Source organism: Bremia lactucae, linkage group LG15 (genome assembly GCF_004359215.1).
Source record: "Bremia lactucae strain SF5 linkage group LG15, whole genome shotgun sequence".
NCBI lineage: Eukaryota > Oomycota > Peronosporomycetes > Peronosporales > Peronosporaceae > Bremia > Bremia lactucae.
The window spans coordinates 1,959,887-1,972,931 of NC_090624.1; the positions used below are offsets into that span (position 1 = coordinate 1,959,887).

At 50.9% G+C, this 13,045-nt stretch overlaps 2 protein-coding genes across 2 annotated transcripts; both read right to left on the reverse strand.

The window, feature by feature from the left end:
* Window positions 1-6,432: 6,432 nt before the first annotated feature.
* Window positions 6,433-6,660, reverse strand: CCR75_002379 (uncharacterized protein; the record flags this gene model as incomplete). Its single annotated transcript, XM_067960476.1, has 1 exon — window positions 6,433-6,660. The coding sequence occupies one exon, from the start codon at window positions 6,658-6,660 to the stop codon at window positions 6,433-6,435; it is 228 nt and encodes a 75-aa protein (XP_067819236.1).
* Window positions 6,661-7,680: 1,020 nt separating this feature from the next.
* CCR75_002380 (uncharacterized protein) lies at window positions 7,681-7,920 on the reverse strand (the record flags this gene model as incomplete). The annotated part of the gene is made up of 1 exon (XM_067960477.1): window positions 7,681-7,920. One exon carries the CDS (start codon window positions 7,918-7,920, stop codon window positions 7,681-7,683), a length of 240 nt encoding a protein of 79 aa, XP_067819187.1.
* Window positions 7,921-13,045: the final 5,125 nt, after the last annotated feature.

Consider the following 13,045-nt stretch of genomic DNA (forward strand, 5'->3'; position numbering starts at 1 on the left):
GATCCTTCTTTACTAAATCATTAGACTGTCTCGGCCAATATGCTTTCTCAGTGATCACGTGATAAAATAATCTTTGAGATCTGAAGTAACCATGTTGCCAACATACATCCTGAGAGAAAGCCAACACAATTTTACGTATATATCTAATTAGTTTTTCATAAGGCCATCATGATAGCTGCGTTAAAATTCGCGTAAGGGTGTGCGTGGTTTCTCTTGCAGTTGTACTGCAAAACCTACTCACGAACCCTTTTTTTCTATATAAATTGGTCGCAGGTGCCATAGCATTCATAATTCTCGAAAGAAGATCGGAATAGAGACTCTAGACTCCTCTGTTAAAAATCAAATTTACTCATGTTGATATTCCTACAACTATATACGTAGTGCTTCATTTCACTCAGCCAAAGTTTGCGACAACTGCTTCTAAACTGCCACAACTAACATGCATTATAGCAATTGCGTAGGCTTCGCTCTTGAATACCGCCATCGTCACGACAAAAAAGGCAATCACAGCAAATACTAGCACTGTAAAGTACATCATCGCTCGTAACGACGACCGGACGGATCCAAATTCCGACTCGCCAGTAGTGTAACGGGGTGTATGGTTACATGAAATTACCACTTAAAGGTTTTAAATAAATATAATTTCTAAATGGTAGATAATATTTCGAGAGTATTATCATGTAAAGTAATTGTCTTCAAATATTATCTACCTTTAAAAACGCATCACCCATCGCTCCAAGCACACCTAGCGCCAAGATTGTCACGGTTGCGGATGCAAGAACATTGCGCCAACTGTCAGTATTTCTCATTCCAGCGTCTCAACGTACCACATGAAGACAAAGTGTGATGGCAGTCGCGTGAAATCACTGTCACGTGAGCAATTGGTCGAGTAGCGCTATGTACACCTCGCAAAAGATGTATACAAATGTCGTGGCAAACGTCATCCATGTAGCATACGAAAACACCGTATGCGAATAAACCATGGCGTTCAAGCAAAAAGAAATCAACTGCCACATGCAATGCGCTTTCGGGCCAACGAAGTCTCACCTGCGCCATTGGCCAATTTGCTTTGCAACATGGACATTGGAGACAACGCGACATCTTTTGCTTTACCAGGCTGAATCAAATTCAAGTTCGTTTTTTAATGACGCCGCCTCGTAGGTTACTGCAAAGACATCTTTTAACACATTAACGGGGATGACGGAGCGAAGTGGCTCTTTCAGCCTATAGTAATACCCTTCAAGGCATTCGTGACGCCACCACGAGTAATCGCCAAGACTTTATCTAACACATCTGGATGGCCATGATGCATTCGATGTACAATGGATCCGCAAGCACGCGCTGCGAGAGCGTCCCAAAGACCAATTCCTGCCACGTTTCAAGCTTGGCCAACGAACGGGCATTTCCGTGACTTCCGCATGCCGATTATTGACACAGGTTGCGTCGAAGAATGCATATCGGCGGTACACAAGAGCTGAGGCATCTTAAGACTGGACAAACTTCCCCGCGTGTGAATGAAATCGCATTGTTTTTATTCTTAGGTTTTCCTTCGCCCAGGATCATACGAAAGCGCGTAGCGATACACTTCGACAACTACGCCAGCCTACGCTTCTAGTGAGGACCATATCAAAAGACACGTTACCACATTTGTGCGCGACCATGTCCAGAATGCCTTGTAAAAATTCCCCCTATGATACTTGCAAACTCGTAAGGAAAATAATTTTGCGTCGAATAATTAAAAATACGCACAGGCAATTACAACGCAAAAACAAAATGCCCAGATTGTGGAACGACACTAATTTGAATTTTGATTATCAAGTTGCATGTCATAAATGCTTCAGGTCGGAAAAATCAAAGGACGTACAGAAGGTAGTACGAATACACTCCTTCCAGAGCCCACAGCAAGAACCAAAATATAAAGTATCTCATCTTGTACATATAAGGAGGAGTCATAAATTGTCCGACTAGCAGCTTTCCCCTTATCGGACAAATTTCGAGGCAAGTGTTCCATTACTTAATTGCTATGCAGACGCTTGCGTCAACAGAACTATAAGACGCGGCAGACCATATGTCATGCTAAAGCACTATTCTAGAGAATCTTGCGGCATATTTTCTTGTATGTCCTTAAATATTCCGAGTCCGCTGTCAACACAACTCGTTCTATTTGAGTTTTGGCGTTACATTGTTATTACTTTGATATAACAATTTGTTTTTTGGCAAAAAATAATAATCCAGAAACCTCACAATTTCTATACTCATTTGCTATATACTTATAAAATGTATATTCAGCTGTAGTAAGCTTTCTATTTGTAGTTTAATAATTATATATAGAGCCGTTACGACACTTTATTGGACAGTAACAGGTGCTTGGAACCAATTTTCTTTCCTATCTTGCGGTTGTTGACTAAAAAGAAACTAGTTGTTCTGTTTCGATGATGATGAAGATGAGGTATATTAAGGTACGATCTCCGACCTAAGATATCAGTTCGGCCGCGATCCAGTCGCTGCGCTGCTTAATCAAAACTTACGTTCCTGCGAGGCCTCGGATGGCTGCTTGCCGGCGTTGAAGCTGTCGCATTGCGGCTGCGCTCTCGCCCGCCGTCATTGCCGGCCCTGCGTGCTCCTCGCTTTCCGCGGCGAGCGACGTCTCGAGCCAGTGATTGACGTCTTGGTTAATGACCTCTTCCACCGAGCGGACGAGGTGACCAGAAGTCGGTGTGAGCACCTGAGCGGATGCTCGAGTGTCCATCGCGATGTTGGCTGCTCTGTCCGCCATCTTGTTGTACTCGCGGTAGTGATGGGCCCAGCTGGCTACCGCGACGTCGTCTGCAAGTGCTCTCGCCTCGCGATAGCGTGCTGCAAGCTGGGGCATCCGGAGCTGCGAGAGCACCATCGCACTGTCGCCCACTACGTGCGGTGGCAAGAAGCCGCTCATCTTCGCTTGTCGGAAGCGATGGACAAGTCCGCTGTACTCTGCAAGGTTGTTCGTTGTCGTCTTCGCGCTGTATGCCATGCACGCGTCCCACGTGATCGCCGCTGCGTGTGTTGGGACAGGTACTCAGAGAATCACCGACCCGGAGCCACCTGGGCCCGGGTTGCCGCGAGATCCTCTGTCAAAGAAGAGCAGGTAGAGAACATCTGATTGTCCACCTGATGGCAAGACCTGCAGTGGAGCGAATTCGACGTGTCCTAGGAGAGCATCCGCGAGCGCTGATCTCATGAGAGCCTTCACCCGTCCGTTTTCGCTGCCACCGGGTTGGTAAGTCGAGTTGCGAAAGCGCGCAAGGGCACACCGTAAATTAGCCTGTGCGAGTGCTCGGTGGGCTTCGGCCGACAAGGTCGGGTCTTCCATGCATCGGAGCCGCTCGGTCTAGATCGCGTGAGGCGTTGTTGCTACCGCAAAGCGCCAGAATTCATTCGCGGCCGCGAAAACCACCGCTCGTGCCTCTTGGGTCTTCTTACTCGCTGCGAGCGTCGTTTGCGCCTCCTCCCACGCGTTGCTCGATCGTTCTGGCAGCTCGAGAGCGAAGATCCAAACGTGGATGTCAGCATCGTCGACACCGCCGAGGCGACCCCATAGCGCAAAGAGATGCTGCCAATGTCGTTGTGCTGCAGGGAAGGGTCCAGAGAACATGGCTGGCGGGTGTGTAGACGCCGTGGGGGTACTCGGGACTATGGCACGACCTGTCCTGCGCTGCCCAGTTCCAGAGAGGGAAGCTGTTGCTCTTGAGTCAATACAGCGTCCGTGTGACCTGCAGGAGCATTGCACGTATTTGTCGTAACTCCATTCACTTGACCATGTCTGCTCTGCGTGATACGACGCAATGGTCGTTCGCTGTCACGCGCCTGTCACACTGCCGTTCACCTTGGCGTTGTTGTCGTCAGGCGATGATCTTCTGCAGGACTCCATTGCGCGGCCGCCATCGATGCTCCCCTGCCCAGAGCTGCACGATGCGCGTGAGAGCTGGGTGTGCTCTGCGGACAGGAGTGCCGCAAGAGCGGGTTACCGCCCGATCGCACGCCGCCATGGAGTGCACTCGGGTCGTGTTGCACGGTTGGCCTGCATCGTAGTGTAAGACCGGCGTGCCGCTGCAATCCAACGTTCAGTCATGATGCTGGTGAACTTCAGTCTAATCCGAAATGAGGATGCCGTCCCCGGCCGGCCGGCGCAAGAGAGACGGGAAATTGTACGCCAACGCGAGGTAGAACAGAGCGTTTCGTAGCGAAGGCAAAGGCCAAACACAACGTCGACGGGAGCATCACGGTCGACGCGCGAACGGCAATGGGCGGCACAACTCGCAACGAGATGGCCGTGGACACCATTCGTAACGGTCGTTTCGACACGAGGTGGCTCGAGCACGCGTCAATGGCAAACATGTCGTGGCTACATGACCAACGAGAAGTCAGGTACAAGCTCAACAGCGCAAGTTTTGCCCGCGACAAGGCAACACTTGGCGACACTCTCTCATGGACCTGGATCGACTACGGCGAAGTGCGGTTCACACTCACAGACACCATGGCAACGATGCCCATCGCGAAGCGACGGCACTTCGATCGTTGCCCGCTTCTTCACCGTCGTCACGTCACTTCCTCCAGCGTATTCTGCAGTCGCCACCGCGTCCGCATCATCCCCGGTCGCCCAGAGTGAATTGAGATTTGTGGTTCTGCCGCCCCACAGCATGTCGCCGATGACGAGATCTCGCGTGGTAGCGGACGACGCCCACTTGCCGACTGTTAAGGCTGTAAGCGTCGTCAGTTCGGTCCGGATAAACGGGATGGACATGCCTTTCCGCCGGAAAGGCAGTGCTGCTTGCTCTGCTCGCACCCACGGGCGAGACCGCCTTCTGTTGCGCTACCACCACACGAAGTCCTTGATCAGATCGTGGAGCTTGGTAATAGTAGCTGTCGGGGGCCAGCAGTGCCGCGCAACGTAGAGGATCTTGGGAAAGGCGATTGCTCGTACGAGGTGCCCTCTCTGTTCGACCGTGTGAGTCTTCTCACGAGCTAGAGGGAGACGGGACCAGATCGCCTTGAGACATCGGTTCCAGCTCGATGCCGTCGTGTCGCCTTGTCCAACTTGCACCCCGAGGTATCTTCACTGCTCATTCGGCTTGAGCAAAGTAAGCCCAAACGACTCGACTGTTCGGTCCGGGTCGTATGGGCCGAGCACAGCCACGATGGAGTTGGCGTTGTTGATGGCGAGGCCGGACACTTGAGCGAAAACGTCCAGGATCTCTAGCGCTCGCGGGATGTCACCACTCTCGCGCAAGGTCACTGCCGTGTCGTCCGCATAGCCAAACACGGTGATATTCTCCTATCTACTACCGGCGCTCCGTCGATCTCATTGCGTGCACTGATCACCTTGTAGAGGCTGTCGAGCGCGAGGATGAATAGGAGCGGAGCCATCGGGCACCCTTGTCGTATCCTGCACAACACGTTATGCCGCCGTGGCAGGAAGCCGTTCACGATGAGCCGACAGGTCGTGTTTTCGTGGAGCACGGCGACCATGGTCACAAACTTCCGGGAGAATCCGAGCCACTTGAGAACAGCGAGTAGGAACGGTCGTTAGAGCGAGTCGTGCGCCTTCGAAAAGTCGAGCAGAAGCGCGAGCGACCCACGCATCGCCTCGTCAATCGTTGCTGCGATCTTGGCTACGGCGTAGATGTCGAGTGCCGTTTCGATCGCACGACTAGGTACAAAGCCGACTTGCGCGCTGTCGATTGTCCCAGGCAGTAGCGCACGGAGCCTTGAAGCGAGGATCTTTGTGAATAGCTTGTAATCGCTGTGGGCCTGTGGTCCAGCGGCAGGGCTGCGGTAGTTGACTTCTTGAGGCACTGGATGTTGGCTTCTCCGAAAGACGCCAGCACCACGCCACACTCGAGCCACCGCGCGAACAGCGGCGCAAGAATTGGTGCGAGCGGCAATGCATTGTTGCGATAGAAGGTGTTGCCGAGTTCGTCGGACCCAGCGGCCTTGCCGCTTCAGCTTCTTTAGCGCAGCGGCAGCGACGTCCGGAGTAATTGGAGCGAAAACTGCCGTGTCGTCCAGACCATGCCGTAGCGGCGCGGCGCTCAGGAAGGCAGCAGTCTCGGTGGGGGAGTCGTAATGCCGATGCATGGTGCTCTCCCAGCCGTCCGCCATCTCGTTCACAAGCTCTTGCGAGCGGTTAGATCCGTACGACGCCACCCCGCCCAGCGACACGATCGTGTTGTCTTGAACCTTCGTGGACACCCGAACGAAAACCGGAGCGACGACTGTCCCGGACAGTACGTGTGCTGTCGGAGCAGGCGCTCACATTTAGCTCGCTGCCACCTGAGTTGGCACTCAGCAAGTCGAGCTCTGATAGCTTGCGGCGTATTCATGTCGTCTTCATCATCGTGGGTCTCGTCTGTTTCATTTACACTGGTGCGGGCTTCTCTCGTGGATCGTGTTTCATTCTGTTGCATCGGACGTTGTGTCGCCAGTTGCGCAGCATTGAGGCGCCGGTGAAGTATGCGCAGCCGTAATCGATAGCTCCGAGTCATGCAGCGCTTGACGCGACGAACCTCGATCAGAATCTCCTTGCACAGCCCGGCGTTCCAGCTGTCCCACCAGTTCGCGAGCCGTTGCGCCGTCACCGTGTCCGCGAGGTCGATGTCCTGTGCCCCTTCTACTTCGCATCTCGCTGCGTCGAGTGCTCGCTCTTTGACCAGCGCGACTGTTTTCTCTGCACTCGCGGTTACCGGATAGACTCGGCGAGGCTTCCGCACCGGGACAGTCTGTGAGAGTGCGCCGACTCGAATCGTCACCCCATTGTGGTCAGCCGCAGGTTCTGGGACGGATTGCTCGATGTCTTGAACCCAGATCTCGTATGATGTACTGATGTACCACCGATCGAGGCGGAAGCTTGCTCTGGTACCGTCGGGCAAGTGGTAGAAGTACGTGTGCGCTCGGGCGTGGAACTCGTAGTGTCCGCGTTCTTCTTCCATCGCCGAGCACGTCAACCAAACTCGTGCGCGTCAGCAGGTGCCGGAGGGCGGGCGAGTCTTGTCGACTCCCCGGAACATCGTATGAGCGGTCGAGCCTTGCGTGGAGCGTGCAGTTGAGATCGCCGCCAAGTAGGACCGGACCGGTTTATTGGGCGAGGATCGGAGTGAGTCTCTCGAACAGCGCCTCGCGCTCGTGTTTGTCTGTTGGCACATAGACGTTAGCGATGACAAAGTCGCCGCCGTGGTGCTCAATCCGTGCTGCCATCCAGTGCTCCGTCCAGAGCTCCTCTCTCCACGGCTCAAACGCGGTGACGGTAGAGTACGGATTGAGGAGAAGAGCGAATCCCCCCATCGAACCTTTGTTTCATTCCACATCGTCAACCCGTGCTTCTCCTCAGCCTTAAAACTCCATACCGCGCAGTACAGCGCGTTCATCTTGTTCTCTTCCCCTTCCACGACTCGAGTCTCTTGGAGTCCACGATCTTCCCGCTGCCTGAAGTGCGATAACCACTCCATGCACCGCGTTGGATCATTCGGCAGTCCCGCAACGCTCTGCGTGTGCAGTCCGATGGTGTTCTCGAAAGGTCTCGCCCTGGAGTCCTGAAAACCTCGTGTCGTGTGCGAGCTGCGGCTCGCCACGAGCCGCACCGGTGTCCGCCCTGACGCAGCTTGAGGAGCGCCCGAGGCGCCCTTAGTTCCAACGCATCGGCGCCTATTTCTCGTTTGTGATGAGATCGAGGACAGGCTGCCAGTCAACTGGACTGCTGAGGAATCCTTCGATGGCTGCGCGCGCAGTGTCGGAGGTGAAGTATAGTGACGCCTTCGTTTGCGGCATTACTACGGCAGTCTCTGTGTCCGTAGGAGCGAGGTTGGGCAAGAGCACGCAGTTGGCGTTAAGTGCTCCCCACTTGGTGATGTCTACTGACTGAACGACTGTTGCACAGAGCAGCATCTTGTCATGCTGCTCCAAGAGATCCCACTTTTCGATCGAGCCCGTAGTTCTCCACCTTGACACTATTGGCGGTTCGCCAGAGCATTTTGGGTTAAATCCTTCTAATGCACGTGAAGCGACACGTAAACGCTCACTGGATAAGGAATTTGAGTTACCTAACGTCAAATTAGACGCCATGTCTGGTATAGATACAATACAGGCTGGAAAAGTCGGGGACGTGAAGCGCTTATACGCTCACGAAGTGAAATGAGTGAACAATTACACACGCTTGTAAATATTGTAACCGGTAACACTGAGGGAAAACTAGCCATTGAGGCAATCCCATCGTTACATGCTCTTTTAGAGCTGAACGAAATGTCTATTAATGAGTGCGGTCGAGCCTTAAAGGCTGACGACTTATCTGAGATGGTAGTCATTCGACCAGCAATTGAGTTAATTTCATCGTCACTTCCAGACGAAGATGTCCTGGATGACACGAAAGCTGCACTTAGTGCGTGGAATGGGTCATCGATCCTTAAAGATCCTACGGAGAGCGGAACAGTTGCGTCACTAGACGATTATATGTTGCCGGGGCGTTGGAAAGCCCTTGTGGCATAACCAACCACTCTCATAAAATACCACTTGGGGTGCTCATCGCAGTAAGCGGGATATCGCTACCTCGCATGAGCATTTGGTAGTAACCATCGAATAAGTCCAGTGCACTGTACATTGTACGTCCCACCATATTGTTCTGAAGAACATCCTTTCTAGGAATGGGAGTTTCTGCTGGTATAGTGGCAGCGTTAAGCTTATTATAAGAATGTACAGTGCACCATTTACCATCTGGCTTTTTGACACAAAATGTCGGTGTCGAATGAGGAGATTTATTTTCGCGTACCATTCCAGCCTCGTGCTTAGCACGGAAGAAATCGTCAATGACGTCACACTGCTCCCGTGGTAAAGGCCACTGTTGTGTGACACAGTATTTGGTTCCTGGAACCAAGTCAATTTCATGACGAGCAACGCTATCCGGAGGTAAGACAGATGGTGGATTATTACATACCACGTGTTGGAATTCCTTAACTAAGGAGTAAAATGGATCATAGAGGTTGTGCACAGACCTATTTCGATGATATTTTTGTCCAAAGTTGTGAGGAGCAGGGTCGGTCGGATATGGACAACCATTTAGACCATTTGCGAGCAGTGCTCGAGTGTATGCGCAAAAATAAATTGTATGCCAATGCATTTAAATGCATTTTTGGCGTAGACGAAATTCCTTTTATGGGATGCTTTATTGGAAAGCGAGGGCCCTAGGTCTTTTCGCGACCGAGATGACCACCAAAAATAGTATCGTGTGCCTCGTAGAGGATTCGGTACTTCAAATCCTCGACATGAGGTACAACAACACGCGGAGGGTCCGCAGAGTCCGTGCAATAAAGCAACAGGTCGTTATCGATAAAAAAATCGATGTAACTTGCACACAAACGTGCCGACAACTGAATACCTGATTCAGAGTTCTTTAGAGCTCGTAGCAGAGCAACACCCCTGTTCATCCTTGGCGTAAACCGAACGGATTAATTCAGTAATAGGCGACGTGATAGTCGTTAAATGAGAGAGCTGATAATCCGGCCTGCGTAATAACGCATCAGCCAAAGCATTCTGCTTGTCAGGCTTATACTTCACCTCGAAGTTGTATTCCGCGAAAAAACGGATAGCCATCGGGTCATTCTCTGTGAGAGATGGGCGACTTAGTCGCAGTGCATAATGACGCGTGATCTGTATGTATCACGAACGGCTTAGAGCCAAGCAAATGAACTCTGAATTTGACGAGAGCATACTTCATAGCAAGTAACTCTTTGTGTCATGAACTGGATGGTTCTTTTCCGCAGCGTTAAGCTGTCGAGACTCGAACGCAATAACACGTTCACGTCCATCAGCATCTGTTTGTAACAGAGCACTGCCAATGGCAAAATCCGATGCGTCACAGACGACACCGAAAGGCTAATTTGGATTTGGCAGTGCCAGGATCGGAACATGGATTAGACTATCCTGAACAACTCGAAAGGCATTATGTTCTGTGCTAGTCCAGCATTATTCTGTATCCTTTTTAAGGAGATTAGATAATGGCCTAGCCATATCAGCGTAATTTTCGCTATATTTGTGTAAATAATTGGCGAGACCCAACCACTTGCGCAATTCCTTTCGTTTTTTAGGAACCGGCCAATCTACTATGGCTTTGATCTTAGCGGTCTGTCAGCCAGATATATTGGTGGCCCAAACTTTATAAATAGGTCACCACATACCCTCGCACATGCGAAACTTGCCAACGGGTTAAATTCTCGGTGCATGCTGCTGCGCCACTGACAAGTCTGCCCGTACCCATAGGTTGTTAGAAGTCCATAAGAATGGACTTTGTTTTCGTTCGACCGAAAGATTCGACCGGTAACTCCGGCATCGTGGTCTTTGTTGACCAAATGAGCAAAATGACTCACTTAGCTGCTATGCCGGATTCCATTGATGGCGAAAGGTACAGCAAGGCTGTTTATTGATCGCGCATTTCGACAACACGGTGTACCAGTGGCAATTGTCTCGGACCGGGACCCCCGGTTCACAATAAAATTCTGGAAATCAGTTTTCCGAGTGCTAAGCACCAGATTGGATATGTCCACTGCGGATCATCCGCAAACCGATAGTCAAACGGAACGTGTCAATCGTGTAATTTAAGACGTTTTACGCAGTGTGTGTGCTCAGACACCAAAGCGCTGGAGCTCCATGCTCCCAGTTGTGGAGTATGCGTTAAATAAAGCTGTACATGCCTCTACAGGCTATACTCCGTTCTATGTCAACGGTCTCACCCACCCACGCGTTCCGTTAACGATACCACTGCGTGGCTCAGGGCTTGATGGGGGAGGATAAGCCGATAGGCTTGCTGATATCAGCCCTGTTACCGTTCGGAAACAAATAAGCGAGTTTTTCGCGACGCGATCTAGCGTTATAAGACATGTTAGGGATACGATGGCTGATAGCCAAGACAAACAAAAATAACAAGCAGATACCAAAGGCAGAAGCTGTAAAAAGTTAAGTCTTATATGGTCGGAGACCGTGTTTTACTGAACGCTAAGAATCTACCTTTCAACTTGGTTTCCGCGGTCTTCACGACCAAATTGCGCCCGCGCTTTATTGGACCATTTACGGTCGTGGCCAAGAAAGGCCTAGCTTATACGCTAAACCTTCCTAGCAAGCTGCGTACACACCAGTGTCTTACGTTGGCTTGCTTAAGCCATATCGGGACCCTTCCCACGTGGACTTGAAGGCGCTTGCGCCGAGACAGGCGGTCGTGCCGTAGATTGCTGCATCTTCACCAGGATGTCCAGCTGGCCCTCTAAACGAGGCTGATGAAGCTCCAGCGTTAAAAGACAGTCCCGAACCGCCTCAAAGAGCTCTCAACTCGAGCAAGGACCTCACAAAAAAGTTGCACCTCGTGCCTTAGAGCATCAAATACTTCCGTCGAAATTTCGGCCCCCTCCCGCGCTGCTTGATGCGCGGGGGAATTTTCAGTTATATGTGAAAAACATTTAAAGCGACGTCGTCAAAAGGGCTAATAAAGTATCCGTGAAGTGGCTAGGGTACCCCTCTTTTGAAAACTTTTGAGAATTCGAGGTACCTCTTCGGCAAGGTTGCCCGTACGCCGTTGACGTTTTTGAGCGCCAAGCTCAGGGTCAACTTGCGTCAAACGTCGCTTCCCACCACTAGGTGTGGGATTAGGTGTATCTATAGCCTCAGTGCGGCTTGTATCCATGGTTGTACGGTCAACGGAAGCACTGAAGTTTCGGCTAGGCCTTTCTTCGCTTTGTGACATAAATGCCGAACGTAACTGGCCTTTAGCCTTAGGCTTAGCGAAATCAAAGAAAAGCTTCCGTTCCAAACGAACATCAGCCGCATCCGCAGAATCTCTGATTTTCCAAATATACCGGAGGCGGCGGGATCGGTGGACAAAGTTCTCAAATGAGACTTCGTTTTCAATCCTTGTTTCGTCTGGAAACAAAATGATATCATTAAGGGGGATTGCACTTTATTTAATTATTTGAATCTAAAACGTTACCCTAGCTAATTAGGAAAATATGTTTCGGCCGCCAGATTTATATCAGGCGGAGACAACATTAGTTACCCATAAAAAATGGAATTTTAAGAAACAAACTATTCTAAATTAGATAAAAGCGTATTTTACCCATAAAGTAAATGTGTAATGGGCCGCCTCGTTACATAAGTAGATTCGATTAAGTTTACATGTTACTTAAGTAGGGGTGCTACTTTCGAGGTAGCGAGAGTAGCACGTCGTATATTAGCTGGTTTAGTGGGCTCAGTCCCTTATCAAGCCACGTAGATTGAGTGGTTATCAAGATTCCAAGGAAATTAGGGTGATTAAAAGACAGAATAAAAACCATGTAAGAAATACTAAACACCTAAGACTTGGGCTTTGAGGCTTCCTCAAAGCGTTAAAAATAGTGTAAGCTAAGTACGGGTTGTTCTAGCCCCGTTACACCTGGTAGCACTTAGTAGTCCTTCCCATGCCCGAGTTTGGGATGAGCGATTCGTCGTACTTTGACGCTCCAGATGTGTGCACGCGACTTTCCCCCATCTCACTGGTGTTGAGTGGGATGCCCTAAATCGCCTCGCGGCGATATCTGGAGAGGCATTCGTTGTCTCGGTGACGAAATCAGCGACCCCTGATGGACAGCGTCTCGCCATACACGACTTCATGGCTCGCGAGCTCGCTGAATCCAATCGACGAGGTTTAACTCCCACGCAGACTTCACGGAACGACGCCGTGAAGATGGAGACCTCCGTCTACTCTGGCGAAGGCAAAGAACGCTTGTCGCTGTCGCGTTGATTTCGAGAGCTTGACATCGCTATCGCCTTGAGACTTCTCGAGGCTCCTAAAGCGAGGTCAACTTCCTCCTTTCCCGGCTCACTGGGGAAGCCAAGGAGTGGGCTTTGGGTAAACTCGTTGTGGACGAGTATGCGTTCCCCACTCTGGAAGCCATCCAGAGTGATATTCGACTCGCCTTCGAGCCGCCACAAGAAGAGAAGTTGGTGCGTTCAAGGTTCCTGTCCTTGAGACAGGGTAAAATGTCCATGCGCGACT